This window comes from Musca vetustissima, unplaced genomic scaffold (genome assembly GCF_032173495.1).
Source record: "Musca vetustissima isolate MV318-11 ecotype Yass unplaced genomic scaffold, APGP_CSIRO_Mvet_v1 utg12664, whole genome shotgun sequence".
Classification (NCBI taxonomy): domain Eukaryota; kingdom Metazoa; phylum Arthropoda; class Insecta; order Diptera; family Muscidae; genus Musca; species Musca vetustissima.
In genome coordinates, this window is record NW_026885900.1 from 520,057 (window position 1) to 541,467 (window position 21,411).

General features: G+C 37.6%; 3 protein-coding genes across 3 annotated transcripts; 1 reads left to right on the forward strand and 2 right to left on the reverse strand.

The window, feature by feature from the left end:
* Positions 1-91: 91 nt before the first annotated feature.
* On the reverse strand, positions 92-2,768 carry LOC133333235 (liprin-beta homolog). The gene is made up of 3 exons (XM_061541562.1): positions 2,505-2,768; positions 1,119-2,185; positions 92-1,053 (listed from the first exon to the last, which is right to left on the reverse strand). Exons 1-3 carry the CDS (start codon positions 2,766-2,768, stop codon positions 93-95), a joined length of 2,292 nt encoding a protein of 763 aa, XP_061397546.1. The 3' UTR covers position 92.
* A 1,432-nt stretch (positions 2,769-4,200) lies between these two features.
* LOC133333236 (vacuolar protein-sorting-associated protein 36) lies at positions 4,201-5,534 on the forward strand. The gene is made up of 3 exons (XM_061541563.1): positions 4,201-4,298; positions 4,357-5,085; positions 5,145-5,534. Exons 1-3 carry the CDS (start codon positions 4,203-4,205, stop codon positions 5,532-5,534), a joined length of 1,215 nt encoding a protein of 404 aa, XP_061397547.1. The 5' UTR covers positions 4,201-4,202.
* Positions 5,535-10,775: 5,241 nt separating this feature from the next.
* Positions 10,776-20,607, reverse strand: LOC133333211 (AF4/FMR2 family member lilli). Its single transcript, XM_061541538.1, has 7 exons — positions 20,447-20,607; positions 18,991-20,373; positions 15,866-18,307; positions 15,554-15,794; positions 13,539-15,449; positions 12,109-12,486; positions 10,776-11,236 (listed from the first exon to the last, which is right to left on the reverse strand). The coding sequence occupies exons 1-7, from the start codon at positions 20,480-20,482 to the stop codon at positions 10,776-10,778; spliced, it is 6,852 nt and encodes a 2,283-aa protein (XP_061397522.1). The 5' UTR covers positions 20,483-20,607.
* Between the last annotated feature and the right edge of the window lie 804 nt (positions 20,608-21,411).

The following is a 21,411-nucleotide window of genomic DNA, read 5'->3' on the forward strand; positions in this document are numbered from 1 at the left end:
GGATGTCTAAATTTAAAGTTAGTAAGGAATATGAGTACAAGTATAAATTAAATAAAATATATTTTGTTGAATGTTTGGGGTGAAAATGCACTTTACTGCAATTGGGTTGAATTGCTGGTCGAGTTTGTTGACGATGATGATGTGTTGGAGTTGTTATGATGCTGTTGTTCGTTCGACGAGCCCCCGTTCATGGGGCATACATAGTCGGTCCATTCGATTTCAGTGCCACCACATGTTAGACCTTTTGTAGATTTTCTTCGCTTCAAAGAGAATTGAGTCTTTTTGGGTGGCTTCAGCTTTGCTGTTATGGTCAGTGGCTGATAGTTAGGCTGGGCCTCAGTATCTCGTTTACCTTGGATTACATCTCGTCCCAAAAGTTCCTTGAAGTGTGTGGCCAAATGACGTCGCAACAGGGTTTTGCTGGGTGGTATACTCAATAGGTCGGCCAGTAACTCGGCATTAAATCTGGGTTCGTACAACATTAAAGCACCATGTACCCCAGCGCCTCTTAAATTCGGAGCATATTCAGATAAATCTGCTACACGTAACCACTCCATAACACGGTGTGCTGTCCACAATGCTATATACTCCAGACTGGTGTCGACAACTTCTTCGGTTTGTTCGTCTGGCAACTCGGAACTGTTACGTTTTGGCACCTTTGTCGAACGTCTTATTAAACATTCCGGATTCCAATCCATTTCACGCATACACTGTATGCCTCTTCTTAGAGAGGCAATGTGTAGACATGATGTCACCTGCAGGTGAGTCAAGTCCTCCATAGTCAGACGATGTAGCATACGCCCATCTACCTTGCATTGCAAGAAGTTATCTTTATACTGAGGCAGGCCTATATCGTCCAACCAGCGCACTACCCAGCCTATATCGAGTTGGGCAGCCTTCAATGCCAATGGGTCTTCTTCTCTGCCACATAGTTCGTCTATGGCCAAGACAATCTTTTTGCGGTGCAAGGGAGATTTTAGGCACAATTCCTTTTCAATGTCCACAGGAGAGGCATTGAAAAAGAAAGTTGCTGGGTAATTTTTAAGCCATTTCCTGGAATTTTTAACAAATTAATTCGTATTACAGTATAGTCCGGCGTCCCATTTTTATCTACTAACCTGCATTCGTCTTCATAGCATTGCAAGCCGATTTCGGCCAGCCAATTGCAAACGTCTTGCAACGTCCATTCCTTCCAATTCCTATTGGAATTTACAGAGCCCTGCGATGTCTGTGTTGACCACTCAATACGACCACCAGCTGTTGCCCTAGCACGATCTCCTCTACGAAACTCTGGCTCTGCTTGCTCCAGTGCGGGCAGCTCCAGATTTCCACTATTGCTGCGCCTTAGCTTGCCAAAAATTTGACGGAATCCTTTCGCCGAACGTTCTTTCAATGTCGGAGAGGGAGTTGAATTCGAATTCGATTGAGACATATAACTGTCGTACATTCCGTCCTGACCACTGCCACCGCCACCCCTGCCACAATCATCATCAATGAGTATTTTTTCATTCGAGGCAAAAGCAACGTTCCGCTGTCTATTATTTTCACATGATTTATTGCTGTTATTGTTTGTGAGGTTGCTGTTATTGTTATTGTTGTTGTTGCCCCCCAAATGATTTGGATTTATGGGCAACTTTGGTCTGTTATTGTTCTTATGGCATTGTGATCGGGGTAAGCTATGATATAGCGGATGTATTTGATGGCGCAATGAGGAGGGTGGTGTTTTTGGTGACTGTGTCGATTGGTGCAAGTTGCCCATGCTGCCAAATGGGGCAGCAATTCTCCTTAGCGGCTCCTGGGATACCGTTAAGTTTTCAAAATTTTTCAATTCCATATTTTCTCGCTCCAAGGCCGCTCTATGCAGTTTCAGTTCGCTTAGGGCCGACATAAGTTCAAGCTTTTGAGTCTCCAGCTCAGAACGTGTACATAGCTGGCGTTGCAATAGCTCATCTTTGGCACTCAATTGTTGTGTCTTCTCGGCTAGTAATCCTTCAAGTTCCACTATGCGATCTGCCTGTTCGCAGACTTTGTCGGCTACCATTTGGTATTGTAAAGCTAAAGATTCTTTATCACGCAATAAACGTCTAACGCGTTCATCGTCACTGGGTCTGGGTATGTGGGGATCCAGCCATTCGCCAATAATTACGGCTGTAACCGGATCTGGAGTAGGAGCAGCTAGGCCCACCTAACAACGAAATATATAAGATAGTCGTGCAGTAAGTACCTAGTGCACAACATGAAAGAAAGTTCTAAAAAACCAAGATCCATGGAATGTAATACATTCACACTTGTTGACAGTTAATGAATTCGAAATTACCAATCCTCAAGTGAATTTTGCACTTCTTCACACAACTCTATTAGCTTAGTTTTCGGTGGAACTAGAAAATGTTTAAATTATTCCAGTGGAATAATTTAAAATTGGGTACTGTTCGAAATACTGACCTGTGCTGACAGACACTAATCTCTTGATAAATTAAAGAAACAAACACACAAAATTCTCTCACCTGTTGCAGGGCCAAGGCTAATGTTTTTGCTGTTGACAGAACATTTGCATTGGATATGACACTGCGTTCATTTAATATATTACAACTTCCGTTTGGGTTTGGGCTGGCTGTAGTCGCTTGATCGCCACGATCACCACCAGCAATACCACCACAACCTCTTCCACCGCCACTCTGGTTTATAATACCGTCCATTTGCAACAGAGCCTCTTCTAGCATTTTGCTTGCCTCCGTCGTCGTCGCCGTTGTTGTTTTGGCAGTGTCCATTATAAATATTAATTAATATAAAATATATGTGGCGCAACAAGATTATTTTTATTTTTGTTCACTGTTGTTTTTTTTTTCTTCCCAGAAAAATTTCGTTCACAAAAACGCCTTCTTTCGCCTGTTCTCTGGAGTTGAAAGCGAACTTCACTGCCCCGTGTACACTTCTATTGTATTTAATATAAATATAAGTAATTAATATACAAGACTTTGTGAATAATTTAAATATTTAATAAAAAAATTAACACGAAAAACTAAATTTAAAGAAATTGATCGACGAAGAGAAAAAAATTGAAAAACGTTCCACCTGTAACGAATGGGAGGAGAAGACAAAACGGCCGAGAAAGATGAATTGAAAATGGTATAACCGAAAGTTTACGAATGAGGTGGGACGGAGACTAAGTCTTCTTTTCCACCGGCAAATTTTTATTTGGCAAATACTGAGTTTGTGGGCGAGAGGGGTGCGAGGAAGAAAAACAAAAATTTGCCTGTTCAGAATTTGCCGTACACGCAAATTCTGTTTTGCTCTGTTCGTTGAAAACAATTTTGTTGACATTTCCTTTTGAACCTATTCGCTTTACTGACACACAGCTGGCTTTTGTTTACAAACCTGTTGATTTAATTTGTGCAAGTAAAATTAAATTTTTAATTTTTGCAATTTATATAATAAAATATATAAAAAATAAATAAAATATTAAAAAAAATCTTTAAAATGCAAACACTTTTGACTTTTATTTTCTTTCTTTTGTATTTTGATTCGCAAATTTGGCAAAGAAAAATTTTCTAATGGAAAAACAAGCGAAAATTTCAAAAGAGAAAACAAAAAATTTGCCAAATAAAAATCTGCCTGTGGAAAAGCAGACAAAAGGAAACCGTATCAGCAACAGCTTTGGCCACAATTAACTGTCAAAAATGTAAAGCCAGAAATACAAATTTAAAATCTCTGAATTAAAAAAATATTTTACTGGTAATAGATTTATTAATATTTATTTTCCCTTTTTTAATATATTTTCATATCAATTTGTAAAAAATTTTATTTATTTGTTTTATTTTTTCAAACGTTACTATACCCTAAAATATATAAAATATTATAGAATTTACTACTAATACACTGTCCATACTGTGTCGTTCAAAGGACAAACATATCCATGAGGACTATATGTAGCAGTGTAGCAGTCCCAAACAGTCTATGGTATTATAAGCATCGGAGGTTTAACTTCTGCTAAACATAACCGTTATGAAATAAAGGTAACTTAAATTGAAAAAATATACGTTGGGAACAGGGTGTGGCGTTAATTTTTAAAAGAACTTTATAGACAAAAGGAACTAGATGAGCTTTAACTAGTTCCGTTCATTCCCTGCTCGGAATAGTTCATTGTTGAACTTGTTCGTTCCGCAACGACATCTCTACTGTAGGGTCATCAGAGGTATCAAGAGATGAATAGGTTTGAATATATCCAAGCAAGACTAAACGAAAATGAATCTTTTGTTAGCAAGGAAAGCCAGATTAAGCTCTACGATGGCGATCAGAAGGTAGGTAAAGCAAAGGACTACTGGCTATCAATGACTCATATCTTGGCCTTATAAACAGACACAGTTTGAGGAAGGAGAACTGGTGCTGACAACCCATAGATTGTTTTGGGGCCGCCCTGGAGAGATTGCCAGAGCTGCTGTTTGCCTATGCTTGAATTTGAAGTACATTGTGTCTGTCAGCGAGGAACAGGCTAGTAATTATGTGTTTGGTCGTAAGACAAGGTTGATACTACACCTACGACCTCCGGCAGCCGACAAACAGCCTGGACCATTAGACAATAGCAATAACTCGTTTATTAAACTGTCTGGTAAGCATGGAGTGTTGCCGGAATTCGCTAACGCACTACGAGAGACTTTGCAGGCCAGAATATGGGATGTTCAAATACCTTCTACTCCGAATGCCCTGAACGGCGATGGCCTTCAAGAAAATCCCCAAGAAAAAGCCGCAAGGGAAGCAAAATTGCGAATGCGAACTGGCATTGGCGGCATAGAAAAGGCCATCGAGCAAAAGACCAAAGAAACTGAGGAGAACATTGCGCTGGCCTTTCAAGATCTAAGAGTTCTAATGGCAATGGCTAAGGACATGGTGTCTATTGCCAGGATAATTAGTGATAAAATTCGTAGCCAAAAAGGGGAAATTTCCGATGACGAAACTGTTAGGTTCAAGTCCTATCTACTGAGTTTGGGCATTGATGATCCCGTTACTAGAGACGGCTACTCAAGTGAATCTGCTTATTACAAAAGTTTGGCAGGACAATTATGTGAAATGTTACTAGATCCACTAGAGGTTTGATTTACATCGATCGATAATTTGAAATAGCAATATTAATTGAATTCGCTTTACAGGAAGCTGGAGGAATGATGTCATTGGCCGATGTATACTGCCGTGTAAATCGAGCCAGAGGTTTGGAACTTTTATCACCAGAAGATTTACTACAGGCCTGTCGTTGCATGGAGGGACCAATCAAATTACGCACATTCCCCAGTGGCGCTATGGTGCTACAATTGGATTCACAAGATGATGAATTAACTGCCAACGATACACTGAATCTGGTACAGGAATCTACTTCATTGGCTGTGGAAGAATTGGCCAAGGCTCGCAATATATCACTGATATTGGCCAAGGAACGTCTATTGGCCGCAGAACGTCTGGGCAAATTATGCCGCGATGAATCACTGGAAGGATTGCGTTTCTATCCCAACTTCATTCTGGATCCACCCCCAAACTCGGCATGATGTAGCAACAATACGAATAAGGCAATTTGTTATATTTTTTTCGTATATTTCTGTATTGTATGTTATTTATAATTATTATTATTATGTATTAAGTTTTCCTTTATTTCTCATTCTCACTTAATATGTAATATCTTCAATAAATTATAATAATAATTGCAAGTTTTTATAAGATTTTAGTTTATTCATTGATTACTTTTTTACATTAAATTAGAACCGTCTATTATAATATATTACAATTCATTCACATGTTCATCTTTACTATCTTCGCTATCGATCGATCTATCTTCAGTGTTTATAACAATGCAAACTTCACTTGTCCAATTTTTTACATAGCATTTTGCTGCTTTTGCGTTAAGTCTTAAATTTGTGTGTGTGAGTTTTTTAAGGTTTCTTCGTTTAAATTCTAATTAATACATGAAATATTATTGTAGTCATGTTCAAAATGTTAAATGCCGCTCTCTTTGAGGATGTGGTAATTAAAAACTATTTCTTCTTATTTTCTTTCTAACGTAAAATGTGAAAAGGATTGATTGGACAAATAGCAATAGTCAAATGATTTCGTTGAATTCGTATTAGAATGAAATAAAAATATATAATACAGAATGCTCTTACTCAATTCTACAGCGTTTTGGTTTTTCATTGTTTATCATTTATTTATTCATATTTACAAATTTCAGCCGATGTAGAAGAAACTGGAAGAAAATTTTGTAGTGGTTATAATTAAAATATCATATATGATTTATAGCGAATGTAAAACGAAACGAAATCAGTTGTCTCAAAAATTGTCCAAATGTATCTTCAAATAAAACTGAACAATTAAATTGATAAAATGTAAATATAAACTTGGCAAAAGACGAAATATGTGACACTATATTATGGTAGGAATATCAGACAGCCTCAATGGTAATATAATTAATTATATCCTTACCCAAAAAATTGTTTAAAAATATTATAGAACGTATTTGACTATTTCGCATAGCATCTATTAATCCTTTGTGTTTCCTTGTTCATATTATAAAACCTTTACTTTGCTCACAAAACTATCTCAATTCCTTTTAAAACAAGATACCATTAACGAAATTTGTTGTTTTTTTTTTTTTGGCAATCAAAACAATCAACTTGAAAACACGCCCCCAAAATAACACTACAAAAAACTCCACAAATTTCTTCCACTGGCTTCCACTTTCTTCTTCGGTTTTTATGTTGTTTATGGCTTATTTATAAAATGTTTTTAAACTAGTAACTACTAACTTGCATTCTCACACATTTCAGGTATTCGTAAGCAATTTATTCGTGTTTTTGTTTTGTTTTATTTTTTTCTTTCTTTTTTTTTAACATCAATTAGTTGTTATTTTTTCTCTTTTATTTATTTTTTTTTCATATTAAAATGCTTTACTGTTTATGTGTTGTTGTTGTTGCTTATTGTGTTTTAGAAAATTACAAAAATATTTAATTTTACGATCAGGGATATGAATGAAAGCCAACGCTATCACTCTATTACTCTCTTTTACTATGTATGTCCTCTCTCTCTCCGTAGTCGCCGTGTCGTCGTTTTCGTTTCATATTTTCATTTGGTTATCTCAGTAGTAGTAGTACAAATATAAATAACATCAGCGAGAATATTTCTCTCTATTATGTTTAACAAATAATTTCATCAGACTTAAATTGTGGTTTAGTAGTGTAGTAGGATATTATTGAGTTTGTTTGTTGTTGGCACAATTCTTCAAATCCTGATCATATATTTTTTTATTTGTTTGTTTATTTTTGTATGTTTTTTTATTTCACTTAGTTTGTTAATAAGCCTGTTGTTGTTGTTGAAGCATTTATTGACAGTCTTTGTAAAGCATTCTTGTGTTTTGGTATTTACCTTGATTAGTGGGTTGGTTGGTTTTGTTATATTTTTCGTCTCGTTTCATGTCCAAATTCATCCATACATCTTCCTTCCATTCATACCCATCCATGCATAATTTATAATGTTTTTTTTTCAATTGTTTTGGTTTTTTTATTTTGTCTCAAAAACTTTGTTATAGTTTTATTATCTAATCATATCATGTATGTATATATTAAATATAAATATATGTATATTTATAGCATAATTATTCCTGTTTGCTACTATTTTATTATTTTTGTAATGAGTTTGAAGCTAATAATGACTTAAATTCTATACTCTAATGATATTCAAATTGAAAGTTTTTTTTGTTTTGTTTTTGTCCATTCATATTTATAGCATATAACAAACTAATAGTAGGTATTTATAATTGTATTTCGTTATTTATTGGTTGGCTGCTTGTTGTCGATTTAATTTAATACAAAAAAGAAGCTGGAAATAAATAAACTATAATTGTTCTTCCTTACTTACTTTACAATAATTTTAATGAAACAAAATATCGAAAAAACAGTTATTAAGCAAAAAATAAAAACATATTTTATACAATTGTACAATAGATTGCGCTAATATTTCTTTTTTCTCTATAAAGTTTGATTTTATATCATTATAATCATAATTAATAATCGTATTCCTCAAACTTAAATACAAATAAACGGCTAATTTTTTATTAAGGATTTAAATTGAGAACAAAGTCAAAGAAAACAAAAAGTATAAGAGTAATAAATTCATGTAAACGTTTCTTGATTGTTTTATTTTTATTTAAAAATAATAATAATTTGTTAATATTCTAATAAAAAATGATGATAAAGAACAAAAGCCAAGTTAAAACTTTTATTTGTTTCTCTAAGACTACACAATAATAACTTATGCATTAATAATTAGAATTTGTTGTTGTTTTATAATTATAATAATTAGTATTGTTTGCTGCTGATGCTTGCTTGCTTGATTTTACTTATTTAGTTTATATTAATTACGATAATAATAATAATTATACTTAAATATTTAACGAAGTTATAGAAGGGTAGGAGCAGGAGCTGGGTTCAGTTGTATTTTGTTTTGTGTTTTTTCTTCTTCTTCTTCTTTTTTATGAGTAGTACAAGAAAAAATATATTTGTAAAAACTATTTAAATGTCGAATATCATCATATTTTGTATTTAATGTTTATTTGTATTTTATATTTTTTGTCTCAATTCATACATTATACATTGTTTTATAAAAATGTATATTGTATAACACTTATTATATTTTCAGTTAATAAATTAATAATTATAATAATAATGATGAAAACATGATTATTTTTTGTTTTTTTTTTCTCTGTTAGTAGAATTAAGAAAAGTTTTCCGATTTTTTTTCAATGTACAATCATGCTCAAATATTGCTTTGTTTTTGTTTTCGTTTAAAGGAATACATTTTGTTTAGAGGGGTTTAGCTAGTAAATTTAGTATTGATTTGAATTTCGAATTAATTTTAAAGCCAAAAACATTGATTGATGTGCCAATTAGACTTGCATGAATTGATGTCAATGACGTTGTTATTGTTGCTGTATTTTTTATTCAATTCTGGATCCTAAATTACTTTATAAATGTTCTTCTTTCCTGTATTTCAAATACATAATTTACAATAATGTTACATAAATAAGTAACATCGTTCAGACTTCATCAAAGAAGAGCCAAAGTTATTTACTTGTGAGTGTGTGTGAGAGTGCGACCGTTTGAAAGATCAAATGACATATATTGTAACGAGGATCAATATAAAAGGTTAACAATTTTCCTTAGGTATTGTAATAGTAGAAAACGTGTATTTATAGAGAATTCTTTAAGATAAATCTTTGAAATTTGATACCACACTGATCATGATATCGATTTCCATCAAAATATTACCATGTAAACATTTTTTTTTAATGGAACATACGATGAACTCGTAACACTTAATTGTTCTGAAACAAATTAGCCTCGATTAGGAATTATCAATTGTATGTAATTCAAATATAATTTATTTTTGATAAAAAATTATAACAAAGATGGTGCGTGGACGCAGTTCAAATATAGTTTATTTTTTATGAAAAATTATAACAAAGACGGTGCGCGAATCTTCCAAAAATATAGTTGAGAAGGAATTATTAAAGAATAACAATATACCGTTAGCTAAAATGCAAAAAGGCGTAACTAACAAAAAAATTGAAAATTGACTTTTTGAATGAATATTGTGAATGTCAATAAACTGCATGTGTTGACAAAGTCAATTTCAATTTTCAATTTTTTGTTAGTTACGCCTTTTTGCATTTTAACTAACAATATATAGAATAAAACAATTTATGTCACTTGAAATTAAATCCATGAAAAATTAAGTGAATGAAATAACGTTGATTTCATTTTTCAAACAAACACACACAAACACAACTTTTAATTACGTTTTTTATGCACCATTTACATTGTTCATACTTCTTCTTTAGGTTTAGTAGTTCCTTTTTATTTGTGTGTTTTCTTTTGTTTATAAATATATATTTATTTAATAGAGGTGTGAATTTATATAGTTTCTTTACAATTTACAATATCAATATGTTTCATGCTATTGCCAGGCCATTCCTTCGGTTCGAATTGGTTCAATAGTATGTTCAATAAAATGTTGATTTCTTCACTTCTTCTTAATCTTCTGCTAGAAACAATAAATAATATAGTAATAGTAAGCCATTCTAATTACATTATTTAGTACTGATGACCATGATGACGATGATGGTGATGAGGATGTTTTTGTATAGGTGTAATTTTACATAGCGTCAGTGTGTAATAATCATATTTAATATATATTGCAAGAGAGAACTCAACGTACAACAAAACACAAGATAATTTAAATTTACAAAAAGAAAATAATTTAACTTTTCTTATTTGCCTGTGCTTGTTCTATACAAACAAAAGTAGTAAGAAAATGTATAAAAAAAAGGCTCTGCCAAGAAAGGAAATTTACAAAAAAGAAAAACAAAAATCACCTTAGGGATCAGTGGTTGGTTTCTCACCACCTGCAGTGAAAGTGGTGTTATTAAAACTACCCTAAACTTAGAACAGAAATAAAAGAGTTTTGCACATAACAATTTCGAAATTTTCTTATGTTTTCCTTTAAAACTGTATGGTTGGTAGGCAGCGCCAATGTCTCTTCTTCATTCATATTTATGCGTTTTTGATCAACATGTGTTTTTTTGTCTTTTAAAACAAAAAAGGAAATCTTAGCATTACCATACAGGAGTAATTTTTTTTAACATTTCAAGAAGTTTGTTTCCCGTTTGAATACATTTATAATGCTTAGAGAGTTTGTAGGTGTGTGCGAGTGGGGATTGGGGGTTTTTTGTTAGTCAGAATTTACTTATTTACATCAGTCGCAGAACGTCTCCGATTCGCCGCAGCTACAGCGGCTGCAGCTGCCTGTTGTTGCTGCTGTTTCGCCACAAGGGCGGTAATGGCACGTTGCGTTAAATTGCTGCCAGCCCTCGCCGATATTTGTATGTGTTGCTGCTGCTGTTGTTGTTGCTGCTGTGTCTGGGACTGGGAGCCTTGTTGTTGCACTGCAGTTGCTTGAGCGGTAGCCTGGCCTATAATAACCGTCTGCGTTTGATGCTGTTGTTGCGTTCCTTGCGTATTCTGCGTCTGCGCGGTTGCTGTTATTTGATTGAGAATGCGTTGATGTTGCTGCTGTTGTTGGCTTTGTTGTTGTTGTGACGCCGCAGTTGCCTTTATAGTTTTCAGTTGTAATTTTTGCGTCGACATTACAATGGGCGTGGCAGTTAGATTGGCTGATGAGGTAATATTTGTATTAGAAGTGGCTATAAAACCGAAAATAAAATCCAAATTAAAATAAAATGCAAACAAAAAGTAACAATAATAAAAAATAAGGAATAATCTATCAAATATTTAATTATTTCCCAAGAAACTGCTAACATCTTACAAATTTATAATGATGAGCTGAAGTATATTTTAGAACTTTGAATTTGGAGGAAGGTCATTTTCCCCAATTGAAAATTTTATTGTCTATTCCGTTGGCTTCTCAGTGCTCTCTGTTAAGAGTAAATAATATATATATAAAATTCCATTATGTTTAATTAACTTGATTTCCAAATTTTTTAATAATTTAATCATGAGATAATTTTTTTTTCTATAAAACATGTAAAACCCATGCCACTCTCATCGTGTTTAGAGTTCTTCTCATTTAGTAGGTCTGTAAAGTATACACAAATGCCTGTCCCAAATTGACTTCTTTGTTGGAGAAGTCCTTTCATGTAACAACTGCTCGAGTATTCAACGATTTACTACAGGAACGTTCAAGACGTTCAGTAGAGTGGTTCCATTTATCTATCTATAACTATTTTAAGATCGAGCAATTGTTAGATTTAATATTTTTGGAGTTGGTGAATTGTGGTTTCTGGAACCGATCTTGGCTTCATAGCTAGGTTCCTATATATATATATATATAACTAGTATTGATGTACTAAAATAAATAATAAATTCCCTAAATCACGTTTGAGTATAAGAATATGAAGAAGATTCTCTTCTGCTTACGAAAGCTACAATTCCTTCTAGTTCGGATCTTTTCAAAAAATCTAATCATACAAAAAAAATTCTTAACGAAGTTTAAAACAAAAAAAAAATAATAAGATGCAAAAAAATATATGGAGTTTCAAATAAGATGTCGACTCACCATTAATTGGATTAGCAGCCGCTATTTTTAAGGTGGAACCTCCTATTTGCCGTTGTGTTATGATCTGACGACTACCGGCCAATTGTTTCGGTCCCATCACTTGGATATTACGTCCACCTTGTTGTATGGTGCCGACCAATTGGATTGCTTGATTTGTTTGATTACCACCACCCGTACTACTAACAGTTATGGTGGCCTGTTGGCCCTGATGATTAACACTTTGCTGTTGATTCTGGGATGGTTGTTGCTGCACAATAATACTGCCACCCGCTGCTGTTGCAGCGTTCGATGTTGAAACGCCAGCTCCAGACGACGTTGCACTAGATGTTCTCAGTGCCGATGGATTCAGTTTCTGTACACCAGCTCCTACCAGTTGGGCTGTAATAAAAGGGGAATTTGCGGGTTTTGGTTTTTGTTTGACTGAACGATTGATTTTTGGTAAAATGATTTTGCAGAATCGATTGGTTTCTAAAAAACAACACTGGTGTTTGTTTTTGTTTTCGTTTTTTTTTTTTGTTTGGTTAGTTGTAATGAAACAAAATGTCCACTTTATAGTTATTTACAGTACAAAAGGGGGAGGGAGTGGTGCGTTACAAGAAAAACAACTCAATAAATTCCAAATTTGTTTGAAAGGGTGTGTTTTAAATTAGGATATTATTCAAAATTTCTGCTGATGTTCTTCAAACTGATAAAATTTTGATCGTTTATATATATATATTTTTTTTTTGAACATTGCAACACAAATGATTTGTATTTCGAAATATGAATGTAGAAATGGTGGAGGTGGTGATGGTTAATGAATGGTTCGTAGTTTTGATTTGTTTGGTTTTTTGTTTTTGTGACAATAATAATGATAATGATTAGGTGGGGTTATTGTTTGGCAATGTTGGATATTGGAATAGTGGTTGGGGAAATCGGGGGGAAATGGGGCAGGATGTGGGAAAGGAACAAAAAATGTAAAAAAGAAAAATCATTTGTTGTGTTTATTTTCGCATTTTGTGTCAATAAAAGTGTCAATTTGAGTAATAAAAAAAACAAAAGATATTCCATCATCAATTCATTGAAAAAATAAAGGAAACAAAAATACAAAATCAGAAGTAAAAATAAAAGTAAATAACAATTCTAAGAAAATTTCATTTTGTTTCTGAATTATGTTACAAAATGAAACCAAACAAAGCGCCTTGGGTGTAGGCGGAGGTGTGATTTTCATTTTGTAATCTGTTCCAAGTAATTTAGAAATCTGGGACTATATGGTATAGTATAATAACACTGGAGGTGTTTCAAAATGCAATTCAAAAAGATTCGGTTAGATTATTCACAGATTGTCATTTTAGTTGACAAATTTCCTGTTTGTAAAATTGGAAGACATTTTGAAGACACTGATATCTGCAGTGTTATTTGAAATGTTTTTTGTTTTTCTACAAACTTACCAATTGGTAATGTTAACATTGTCGTGCCTGTATTTCCAGAATTGCCTCCGGCATTGGCGCCGCCCGATGAATTCGTTGTGTTACACACTACACCACCACCAGCACCAGAATTGTTAGTCAATACCACCGTCTGCGTTCCACCGGTCGCTGTGGCAACGGTGCCAGTCTGCAAGTTAACTATTGTACCGGTGGCCGTCGATCCATGCTGCTGGTGTAATTGCTGCGGTTGCAGGGTGATCGTATGCTGGGTGGAAGATTGTTGCTGTTGCTGATTTGTGGCCGAGCTCACCGGTACCGACACCAAAAGACTCCTCTGCTGAGGATGGGATTGTTGTTGTTGACTAGTATTGGAATTTTGTGTTGCTACAACAGCACTGCTGTTGTTGTTGCTCTGCTGATTTGAGGCTGAACTGACGCTGGTGGCTACTACTGACACGGAATTATTAGATTGAGCGGGTTGTTGCACTGCTTGTATGCTTCCTCCAGTCAGTTGGAGAGATATTGGCTGATTAAAACCTGGAATTTGAACTTGAACATTTTGCAGACCCGGGAAGTTGGCCATTGCACCCTGCAGAGTGGAGAAGTTGATACCTTGTAGGTTGAGTGTTGTCGTTTGGGTTTGTTGTTGATTTTGCTGTTGTTGTTGCTGCTGCTGCTGCGGTGTCTGAGATTGTTGAGTGGGAGGTGGCGGTGGCAAATGGGGCGACGGAGATGGCTGTGGATGCGGACTAGACATTGGCGAATGTATGGAAGAATTGGCGGGAGATTGTACTAGACTTTTCGTTATATACTGCTGTTGTGGTGTGGGGTGGGCATGCTGTTGAGGCGACATGTTGGGCAAAGCAGCACCCGCCGTAACACCACCGCTGTTTAGTCTCTCAAGTAAACTCTGATTTTGGTTTTGGGACGACTGCGAATGATCGGATCCAGAGGGGGATGGCGTGGCATTCGCTAAGAGTGCATTTAATGTCGTGGTATTGCCACTACTGCCACCACCTCCACTGGCCGACGTTGACTGAGGTATCGCAAAACCGCTGGCGTTTGAAGCATTCGAATCGGAGCCCGGCGAAGGAGCGGCCATACCCACGACTATAGCATTTGGCGGGCCCTGCGATACACTATTAAGTGAATCTCTGCGCAAAGCATTGGCCAATACCCGCTGCTGTTGTATACCGCTGTTGAGTATTTTGATGCTTCCGCCTCCACTCGTGCCTGTGCCGGTTACAGTGCTCAACGTGTAACCACCGAAATTTGTACTGTTGGTCATTATGGCAGGCGGTGATGCCAACTGTGACGCCAAAGCCGACATCGATACTCGAACAGTGGTAGGCTGTGGCTGCTGATGTTGCGTCTGCACCACGTGCTCGGTGTGCATCTGTTGTGCGGTTTGTGTCTGCTGTTGCTGATGGTGATTATGGTGTTGACCCGATGGCTGATTGAGATTCACCGCTATTATATTACCAGCTGCGTTTGTACGAAATGTTGTTGTGGCGCCACCAACTCCCGCCCCACCACTGCTTACAATGTTGATTTTTCGACCAGGATTCAGCAGATTCTGTAAGACCTCGTTTTGTTTACGTTGCGTCTGACTTGGCACTGAGGGGGGAGGTGGTTGAGGGGCAGCCGCTTGTACAAAATTATCTGTTGTGACTACCGCCGTTGTTTGTTGTTGTTGCTGCTGTTGAGGCTGCGCTTGCTGCTGCTGGTGGAGACTGGTGGTAGTAGTGTGTGGCACCAAAGTAACGGTATGCTGTTGCTGTTGTGAGGGTTGTCCACTCGTTGTAGTAAAAGTTCCACTGGCAACAGGCGTACTAGTCATAGCTGCCGGTGCACTATTCAATAAACTCAATATGGAAGCATTACTCGAGCTCTTCAGCGTTGTTGCAGTTGTGGAAGTGTTTGAATTTGATGCTGAAAATATTCAAAGAATAAAAATAAAAGCGATCGTGGATTAAATACAAGAACATAGAGCAGAGCAGTTGACAAAGTTATTCGTTGTTGCCCGCAATACTTACTGTTCTGATGTTGTTGCTGCTGCTGTTGGTGTTGCTGCTGCCACTGATTGGCGCTGTTCATAATGCTCGTGACGATTGCATTTATAGCCGGATTGTTATGCAGGGTTGTAGTAGTATTTCCGGTTCCCCCCACATTTGTTGTATTGGTTGAACTATTGGCAGTGTTTTGTTGTTTATGCAATAATTGTTGTTGTTGCTGATTTGTGGCAGTCACCAAAGGGGCTGCCTTCAACTGGGCTTGCTATAAAGTTCGGGGAGAGAAACAAAGCATATTAGACTATTCGTACAGGGCATGAAGATAATAACACTCACCAGTAGTGGCACATTAGAACTGAGTTGGGTTCTTAGGGCCGAATTGTTTCCAGACGTAAGGGAATTCAGCTGGGTTGTGGTAATAACTTGCGTCTTTTGTTGACCTTGTGCCTGCTGGTGAGAAACATTGGCTGGTTGTATTGTTATACCAGCATGCTGGAGAGCCTGATGTGTCGTTGTTTGCTGGTGGTGCACCGTCTGCGTATTGGAGGGAGGATGTTGTTGTACCAATACCAAGGAGCCATTGCTCAGGCTCAATTGATGGGTAGTTGTAGTAGACGGAGCACCAGCCGATGAGTTTCCACCCAGACCTTGACCGCCTGCACCAGTGGCAGTAGCAGCAGTTATTTGCTGCAGTTGTATGTGGTGGGGTCCACCAACACTTGAGATGGTGTTTGTGCCTGCGTTATTCGTTGCATTGGCATTGGAACCGGAGGCAGTGAGAGTGGCATGTTGCAGCTGAACCGTTGCGCCATTGGCATCTATAAATTGGGTGGTAGACACTTGTTGTTGCTGCTGCTGTTGATGTTGCTGCCTGAGAACGTGTGTTACCGCTGCGGCAGTATTGTTGCCAGTCACATTGACAATATTGATATTCTTGGCAACATGTTGCACCGACTGTTGCTGCTGCTGTGATGTGCTGTTAGCAACATGTTGCACCGTGGCTGGTATGATGTGCTGTTGTTGTCCATTGGGACCGACAACCACCAAATGCTGTTGCGACAAGACTTGCTGTTGCTGCTGCATAGATTGCTGTTGTTGTTGCTGCTGCTGTTGTTGTGCCGCTATTAATGCTGCCTGCCGTTGTTGCTGCTGCAACTGCAGCTGTTGCTGCTGCTGCAACAATAACGCCTGCCTTTGTTCCGGCGTTATGCCCGTGTGTGTCACCTTCGGCACGTGACCCGGAACCAAATGGGTAATCTTTACAGCCTTGCGACCTTCCTCCGTAAATATCTCCGTGAATTGTTGAATATAACGATTCGCATGGACTCGTGTCCCCAGGGGAAAGCGACAGGACTCTCCATTCCGTATGCCCTCCCGGTAATCACGATCCACATACAATTCTCCCAGGTACTCTGAATTTGATGGCCTTTGAAATATTGACAACTTGATGTGATATACAACTCGTCGTCCTTCGTTATCGTCACGCTCCGTCTCCAATATATACTCTTCTATCAGTTGGGGTTGGCAGTCGGTGGTTTCCCTCGGTCTCTCGTTGGTCTTGGCATACTTGTCAATGTTCATCATTTGATCGGGTACCTTAAGATTTGCCGGGTAGTCTAGGCGAGGTGGCCGTATGGTGCGCATCACATCTTTCGGTCGTTTCGGCACCTTCGACGCGAACGATGTCAACATAGTGGCACTAACTAGTGGATTACCTGATCCACCGACTGCCGTTGCAGAGTTTGCGTTTGCTGCTGCTAGTCCGGACCTAGGTCTCGATCTGAGACGTGAAAGATAATCGCACAATTCTAGACCGTAGTGATGAGTAAACTGATCCAATTTTCTCTTGCGGTTTATGGAAATCTGAGTATACTTCTTCATTTGTCGCCTCATTTCGTGGGTGTTGAACAGTTGGCGTTCGTGTTGCGAGTTTATGGCATGACGACCTATGCTCGGATCGGGATCCAAGCAGAGCGGTTCAGCCGTTGCCAGCACCAGTTGACTCTCCAGAGCTATCTTATCTTCAGGAGCGCAGACTGAGCTTGTTTGATTTAGCGTGGTCGCAACATGCTGGACGTCAGCGAACAATGTTGCATTGGTGGGTCGTAACAGCACGTGTCTTGTATCACAGATATTTGTTGAGGTGGCAAACGTTTGTCGAAAGTCGCGAATTTGCGCCACCACACAACCGGCGTAGAAAACATTGGGTTTGGCATAGATGCGCGGTGTCCCTGTACTATCATCCTGGGGGGCTTGTAAAGTGATTGTGGTTGCTGCAAGCATATCCATTAAAAAGTCGGGCAGAACTTCACGATCGATGCATTGCAATAGCTGGTCATTTTCGTAGGGCCAACGCAAAACTTCAACTAATGAGTATTCAACGCTGGCAGAGGCGTCCATTGCCGAAATTTCACTTGCCAACAAATGATCATTATGTGATCTCTTCAAATCGGGTGGTATGGGACAAGGATGAAGTTTACTACTGCTGCTACTACCTCCGCCGCTTCCGCCGCCTCCGCTGTTTACAGTGATGTTTGTATTCCGACTAGATACAATTTTCATAGAAGATGATGACGACGAAGATGGAAATGACGTTGATGTATATTCGTTAACTAAAGCAGCACCGCCATCACCATCGACTGGTAGAACTTGACGGTCATCGTAGTGCAGAGCCAATGCATATCCCTTGTTGCCAGGATATAGATTAACCACAATTGTATTGAGTCTTTCACACTCAACGACACGTTCTAACACAAAGGAGCGAGTCCGTTGTTTGAGCTAAAAGACAAGACAAAGCCAAAAAATAATTATTATTACCGAGATAACTGATATTAATAAATAACATATATTCGGATAAAATCGAATCAGTACAGAAACTATTTTCACTTTTTGCATTGAGGCCATCTTATACTAGCATGTTAAAATTAATTCGAATGCCTTCATTAAAAAGTAGACGTATTATGTTGAATACTAAGATGGGACTAAAAATAAAACCTCGAATAAAACATACCCTCGAATTCCCTATTTTTTCTATTAGAATCGGAGGGGAGCATTTATCCTGTCCGATCTAGTAGACACTATCAACTCTTGTATGCAAACATCCATCTATGCGAGATCCACTTAGTAAAATGTGTATTAATTTAAATTTTGTATAATTTAATGAGTACAGAGTGGAATAACTTAACAAATTTGCTGTTGAAGTAGATGCGGAACTCGGTCGATAGGAATGGAAAAGAGAAGTGCGTGTGAACTTCGAAAAAAAATCCCACTCGTTCTAAATATCTTGAAAAAATCATTATTTAATTCTAAAAATGTCGTTCGTTATTTAATTCTATAAAACGTTGTTAAGCTATTTTTTTAACCAGAAGTTTTGATTACAGTTCCCCTTAATAACGGTCTATAATACGAATATTCCATAGTCATATGTCCTGGTTCGTTCCAACAAATAACATCCAACTTACCCCTGTTTCGGCAAATAGACTCAAGTCATTGGCCAGTAACTGGAAATAGTGATCCTTAATTCGATCATGTATATTGAAGAACTTGTGTGTCGACGACGACGACGATGTGCTTGATGAGTTTTGCGATGAGGATTCACGTTTGGAACCACTTGATGAGGAAGATGTGGACGTATAGCTGGTACCACCACCAGCCGATGAAGAACCTGAGCTATTGGAAGTTGATGTTGATCGTGGTAACGACGGCGAATGAGAGCTTTTCGTTGAAGAGTCTTTAATTTTTTGCCTTTTACTTGGCGATGAGGTAGGCGATGCAGTTGCCCCAGACGTTGCTGATGATGATGTCGGCAACGACGACGAACCTAGCAAATGGGAATTGTGTGTGGTAAGGTGATTCTGCGACGAATGCTGCTGGTAGTGGTGGTGATGAGTTTGCTGCTGATGAAGATGGTTTGACGTCGATAAGGATGCTGCGGAGGAGGATGAGGACGAGGAAGAAGGACGTTTTTCAGCCTTTTTGTTTGTATTATTGTTATGATTGCTGTTGTTATTATTGTTGACGGATTGTGAAGAAGAATTTACACCTGGCGGTGTAGACAATAATAGGTCTGGAACTACAGGTGATGGTGAGGTTATCGAATTGAAATTCGAAAATGCTGTAGACGCAGATACAGACGGCGATGGCGCCGCCATAGGTATATGGTGTACAGTGCCACTGCCATGGCTACTGTTTGAATTAGAAGCAGGGCCATGACCCAGTAATCCTAATCCGTCATAGTTAAGTGACGAATTTAGTGTTGAGCCACTACTAAGTGATGACGATGTCGTGGCCGATGGTGCCAATAGTTCGGCGGGAGGTTGTTCGGAAGGTGTCGGTTCATCATCATCGAATATACATAATGGAGGTTGACTGGGTATTTGTGAGATGTTACAGTGCAACAAACTGTTATCTATGAGCGACGACTTTGTCGGAAATGTGACACTATACGTCGCCGAAGACGACACAAGGGACGGCGGTGTAGGTGGCTGTGGTGGGGACAACTGCTGCTGATGATGCTGCTGAGAACTGGACAACACATTTTGTAGTTGTTGTTGCAATTGTCCCGACGTCGAAGTCGAGGACGATGACACATTCGTGCCCTGAAGAGCATTTTGCAATTGCTGGTACGTCTGATATTTCAGCTGCTGTTGCTGCTGTGCTGACGATGATGACGATTGCGGTAGATGTTGGTAAATAATCTGTTGCTGTTGTGTATGATGATGGTGTTGCTGTCTAAGTATTGCTGCGTTCGAAGCACTCGACCCACCTAAAGATACCGAATTCGCATTGGCAGAACTTGCTGAATTAGAGCCTTTGAGCTTCTTCAAAGTGTCATTTATTATGAACTGTAAGTGATAGAAAGAGAAATAACATTTTCAAATGGTGATGTTATTGGTCATGGAGAAGGGGAATACTTACATCAGCTTCTTGACATGATGAATCCAAACTTTGCATTGTGCCAGTGATGACTTTCGTTACAAATCAATTTAAGCATTGACATCGACTTGTTTTTTCTTCTACTTCTGCTGCTGATGCTTTTATTTGCATTAAGGAACTCGTTTTCTAATGTAGCATTTGTTGGGAAACGCTATTCTCCTCCTTCGTCTGCTTCGTTTTCAAAAATACACAATGGTAATAAACACAAATTGGGATTTGGTTTTGGATTTGAGTTACTGCTGTTGTGGTTGTTTGATGTGCCTTGTCCCGTGCCCCGTTTCGTTTTCTTAAAGGATGCGTTGTCGTCTTAGCTTTTTATTAGTTTTATTTGAGGTTCTGCTTGCTTTTGAAGTGCCATTGACATTAATAATCCTTATTTTGTTGTTGCAATCGTTGTCGCAGTTTCTGATGTTGTTGTTGTTGCATTTCGTCAAATGCCCCAAAATGATATCGAAAAAAAAAAATAGAGAACGGAGGCAGAGACAGGCATACGACCTCAGATTTGCTTAAATTTACAAAAAATATAAATATTTCTTTTCACTTGTTGTTGTTTTTTTATAGTTTAATGCTGGGATTTTATAGACCGCACTTAAATATTGTTGTTGCAGAGGTATGATGTTGTTGTAGTTGGTTTTCTTCTTATTTTCTGGTAACAGAGTGTCTTTTGTTTTGTTAGTTCTGCTGATTCGGAAACCAAAATTTCTTTTCTCCTCTCTCTCTCACTGACTGTCTTACACACAAACAGTCGTCGCTCTGGACAATTTCGTTAAATAATTTGTTTTGTTTAATATTGTTGTCGTGCCCTGGCGTTGTCAAACATATTCCATTTCATAATTATCTCCAGAACACAGCCAGCCAGCCAACGAACGATTCGAGTCCTCTAGCGTTTTTGTTTTGCTTTGCTATTTTGTTAATAATCTACAAGAAAGTGGGCAAAGATAAACTTA

Coding starts and splice junctions, on each gene's coding strand:
- LOC133333235 (XM_061541562.1), bottom strand. CDS start 2,768: ATGGACACTGCCAAAACAACAACGGCGACGACGACGGAGGCAAGCAAA. Junction 2,186..2,504: donor TAGCCTTGGCCCTGCAACAG/GTGAGAGAATTT, acceptor TTTCGTTGTTAG/GTGGGCCTAGCTGCTCCTAC. Junction 1,054..1,118: donor TGCTATGAAGACGAATGCAG/GTTAGTAGATAA, acceptor TAAAAATTCCAG/GAAATGGCTTAAAAATTACC.
- LOC133333236 (XM_061541563.1), top strand. CDS start 4,203: ATGAATAGGTTTGAATATATCCAAGCAAGACTAAACGAAAATGAATCT. Junction 4,299..4,356: donor TCTACGATGGCGATCAGAAG/GTAGGTAAAGCA, acceptor CCTTATAAACAG/ACACAGTTTGAGGAAGGAGA. Junction 5,086..5,144: donor TGTTACTAGATCCACTAGAG/GTTTGATTTACA, acceptor TTCGCTTTACAG/GAAGCTGGAGGAATGATGTC.
- LOC133333211 (XM_061541538.1), bottom strand. CDS start 20,482: ATGCAAAGTTTGGATTCATCATGTCAAGAAGCTGAT. Junction 15,450..15,553: donor GCAGCAACAACATCAGAACA/GTAAGTATTGCG, acceptor GAATATTTTCAG/CATCAAATTCAAACACTTCC. Junction 11,237..12,108: donor GGCTGCTAATCCAATTAATG/GTGAGTCGACAT, acceptor TCGGTTTTATAG/CCACTTCTAATACAAATATT.